Source organism: Augochlora pura, unplaced genomic scaffold (assembly GCF_028453695.1).
Source record: "Augochlora pura isolate Apur16 unplaced genomic scaffold, APUR_v2.2.1 APUR_unplaced_1442, whole genome shotgun sequence".
NCBI classification, from domain to species: Eukaryota; Metazoa; Arthropoda; class Insecta; order Hymenoptera; family Halictidae; genus Augochlora; species Augochlora pura.
The window spans coordinates 1-4,221 of NW_027581487.1; the positions used below are offsets into that span (position 1 = coordinate 1).

Sequence of the window (4,221 nt, forward strand, 5' to 3'; positions counted from 1 at the left end):
AAATGTTTTGATTCTCCCTCTCAATAAGTTTTCAATAGATAAAAGCATTTCGTTTGCAACTGGCTAAACATAAACAGGCTAGTACATTTCTCCCGACTTGCATAGAATCATTTAGAAATTATGATGCAAGCTAAAACAAATTACACTTATGAAAACTTACGTTTGTACTAATTTACATAGCATGAAGCTTCCATTCAAACTAATAAATAATGTAGCGTATATTAGAGATATTTCAAAGCTCTAGATGCCATTGGCTGGTAGAAAAGCTCATAAACAAGTGAACCAAAAATTATAAAAGAAATTAAATTGCGTTCCTTTTATTTGATTTTCTTTATACTAAGACGAAATATTCGATAACTTGAGTTTAAGGGATAAAATCTCAGACTCGAGTTCTGTCCTGATAGTGATGAAATATTTATTGGTTACTAACTTTTCTATCTAAAAATAAAACATTAAGAAGTAAATAAATCGTTCCTATGTACTATAAAATAGCGTGTCATTAAAAGATAACACATTTATTTACGACATGAAACACTTCAGTTTGCTTATTGTTCATTATCTTTGGAATTATTATCATCTCCATATAACATAAAACTTTTTAGCGATAACAATGTCAAACTCTTACTCGGAAAGTTTTTTTATGATTAGTCTCACGATTACGATAAGATTTTCTAATTTATCATTAGTAGAAAACAGATCAATGCGGCGGTCAATATTAAAATATCATTCAATTTTGATTGATTCATTCCATTATCCAAATAGTGACGGTTTTAAATAAATTCCACGAGTTACATAATAATGATAAAATTGCCTAGTTATTCTATTGATATAAACAAAACTTCAAAAACTAATTAAAGCTTTCAAGGAATCTACAAAAACTTTTTTCCATTTTAGTTAAAAACTGTTAGTAGTGCAATAGATTCAATAAACCATTGGTCATATGATTAAACATTAGGAAGATGGACGCAACGTTTACGCTTACATAGCAATAATTTTTCAAATCTACTTCAGTTTAAGGAACTTAAGTTTAATATGAATTAATTTTATTAGTTTACCATTACGAAACTTTAAACGATTGAAACTGTAGCATGATGACAATATTACTATAACACCAATAGCTGATATAGCAGATCCGACATAAATGTATCCTAGAAAAGATTAAAAAATCAAAAAGGAGTATAGATAAATATTGTTTTACTTCGGGTAATCGTTGTAGAAATAATTGTAAGAATTTGAAAATCAATCTACATTTTTAGTTTTAACCTAGAAAGTTCACAATTTTTCAAACTTTCCTTTTGTTACTAACAGCAGTAATAGTATAATAATTAGATTGTGATGTTATGAGTATTCGTAAAATGAGTTTCACTGCAAATGTATGTGTTCAAGTGTTTTGAAACAGTACTACTTTTACAAAATAGTTTAGAGGATATACTATTACAGAATAGGATTGTTTGATTTTTATATCAATTATCATATATATATATAATTGTATAGGAAAATTATTATCTTTAAATTATTATGTATCTGCTTTAGCATATTATTTTGATTTTTTTTATTACATTAGTTTTTTAAATACACATGACTAAAGTTATAAATCCTAGTATCCCGAAACATGAACTATAGACATATAAAAAACATATAAATATCATGATTCGGTTCATGTATTGTATCTACTTTCAACAGAAGTTTTTAAAATTCAATACAATCATACACAACTTGAAACATTCGTTTTACAGATAGATCAACCAAAGGTAACTTATCTAACATAAACTATATTGAGCTATTCGTAGTATTGCGCCAATAAGCACGCAGAAGTTAACTAACGTGCTCAATTATTGTATTTTATAATAATCCTCATTATAATTTGTTATGCACCGGGTAGAAGGAAGTGTTTTTTATCAGAGAAATTAAGGTGGTTTAATTTAAGCTGATAAAAAAGTGATTCCAAAAAAATGAAATCATCACTACACAGATAATACAGTTATCTTGACGAAGCTTAAACTTTACTATAAAAGGGGCATACATTCTTTCAGTGGCACAGTTACAATTAAATCGTACGAAATGTCTCGTTCCATTTGTATCCTCTTCGCGGTTGTAACCGTTCTTCAGACAGCGCTTGCCAGCCCTGTCGATGAGGGACTGACGATCGAGACCAAGACCATAAACATCGATTTCTCAAATCTGGCCGACCCAGAATTGGTAAGCAATCACTTAAAAATTTAACTATCTCAGTAGCCAGCTCTAATTCTTTATACATTTTTTATTCAAGCATATATTAAAATATAAATTCCACGAAATATTAATAAATCCAATGCCATAATTGTCACAAAATAATATGCACGCCTTGAAAGGTTCGTGTTTTAATATTAACTCTTTCATACTCGTGTGACAACTCTGAAGCAACATAAAAAATAATTGCTTCATGTCATAAAATAATCTTAACATCATCAAATTTGTTTCTATTTAAAACCCCGTTGAAAGGGTCACAACTCACCTAAATACACGACTTCGAATTGGAAAATTAATAACAATAACTAGATAGCGGGTTTTAGCGATCACCCTATTTAACATATATTATTTATTAATAGGAATATTATTTTTATGTCATAGCTTGACGACATAAGCCCTCAAGGTGGCAGAGACTTAGAGGTTGGCACTCGTAGGGCAGGTGAAGCAGTATACGTCGCAAGAGATGGATATACAAACAATAAAGAAAATGTAGTACTTGTACTGCTATTAAACTTGAGTATTCCCAGTGACAGTAAGTTTCTCTTACATTTTTCTGTCGTTATTTTTAATTTACTTTATGAACCACAGATTAGAAATCGATAACGTAACTCAAATTTCTACGTGTCTTATTCAATTAGATAGTTAGGTTATTAGGCATCTATAGACACAGATGCATATAGTTGATATTAGTAATTTTTACAAACATTTCAAGTCTACCTAGAAGTATACCTATTAAAAAATATTGTCATTAATTTTCTGAAAGCCGTAAAACGCAAACGACAAATAAAGATAACATTTTCTTAAAACGAATTAAATTAATATACGTATTAAAACTGTTCATTATTTTAAGTAGAATAATATTTATGAAACCAACTATTCAATGCCTTTCTTCTTATTGCCAAGCAACGATGTAATAGGAAGACGATTAGGAACGTAACATTAGAAATACTAATAGGCGTGATCAATTTTTTGAGTTCCTAAAGTATCAATCGTTTAATAAACGAAATGTTTTATAATTGTGACACTTTTGCAGAAACTATACATTATGTCAAATCGGTGAACGATGCTAGCAGCCAAGCCGAGATTTCTGGTACTGAACAAACTGTGGGATCATCTACGGCGAAGATCAAGCTTACACTTCCCCCCAAAACGATAAACTATGTAACGACCACCATTGGTGCTCACTAATTCTTTCGTTTCTCCTGAGTTCATTGCGAAAAGAGTTCGAAAAAACTATGTACTTTTTAATTAATTAATTACACTTGTTGTTCTACACGAAGTCATTCAATAAAACGCATTCGTCAAGTGGAAATTTTTATTATTGTTATTTGAAGTTAATAGCTTGTTTACGGATGACCAACACGTGATACCTGTACTACAAACCGTATCGCAAATGGAACGTGCACATTGCATCATTTTTATTACATTCACAAACTACACCACAAAATTATAGGGACACACAAGTGGAAAATTGTTTAACTGTAAAAGATCTTACAATTATTATAAATATATTGTTTTGTAATCATTGAATATATCTCAAGATGGAAAAATGCTGCACTGAAATAGAGATACTAAACCGAATTACGCATTATTGAATACTGTTAAAAAACTATATTAATTGTACACAGTTCTTTGAAGAGAAAAACAAATTTATTTGCATTTTCCCTATTCGAACAGTACGGGATAAATAGAGCTAGTGGAAATGCTTGAAGTCCTTTCTAATATAGAAACGACGACGCCACACTGAACAGCAATAAGAATCTTTGAATGGCATGGTACAACTAAAGTTCTAGAGAATTCTTTGGGTCGTTATTGTGGAAATAAAGTCCTCAGTTTTTTCCTAACTGAATGGTTTATTTATAACTACGTACTTCTAGATTTGCGACAATCATAGCACGACCACCTTGGTAATTCGATGATAAGATCAGATAAATCCGAGATATGAAAATGTTTTGATTCTCCCTCTCAATAAGTTTTCAATAGATAAAAGCA

General features: G+C 30.1%; 1 protein-coding gene across 1 annotated transcript; it reads left to right on the forward strand.

Annotated features, from left to right (window-relative positions):
- Positions 1-2,024: 2,024 nt before the first annotated feature.
- Positions 2,025-3,541, forward strand: LOC144477490 (uncharacterized). The gene is made up of 3 exons (XM_078195214.1): positions 2,025-2,199; positions 2,611-2,761; positions 3,263-3,541. The coding sequence occupies exons 1-3, from the start codon at positions 2,062-2,064 to the stop codon at positions 3,415-3,417; spliced, it is 444 nt and encodes a 147-aa protein (XP_078051340.1). The 5' UTR covers positions 2,025-2,061; the 3' UTR covers positions 3,418-3,541.
- The last annotated feature ends 680 nt before the right edge of the window (positions 3,542-4,221 follow it).

What these genes read in the sequence shown, in the direction of transcription:
- LOC144477490 (XM_078195214.1), top strand. Translation starts at nt 2,062, where the DNA reads ATGTCTCGTTCCATTTGTATCCTCTTCGCGGTTGTAACCGTTCTTCAG. An exon ending in ATCTGGCCGACCCAGAATTG is followed by an intron (nt 2,200 to 2,610) that starts GTAAGCAATCAC and finishes TTTATGTCATAG; the next exon opens with CTTGACGACATAAGCCCTCA. An exon ending in CTTGAGTATTCCCAGTGACA is followed by an intron (nt 2,762 to 3,262) that starts GTAAGTTTCTCT and finishes ACACTTTTGCAG; the next exon opens with AAACTATACATTATGTCAAA.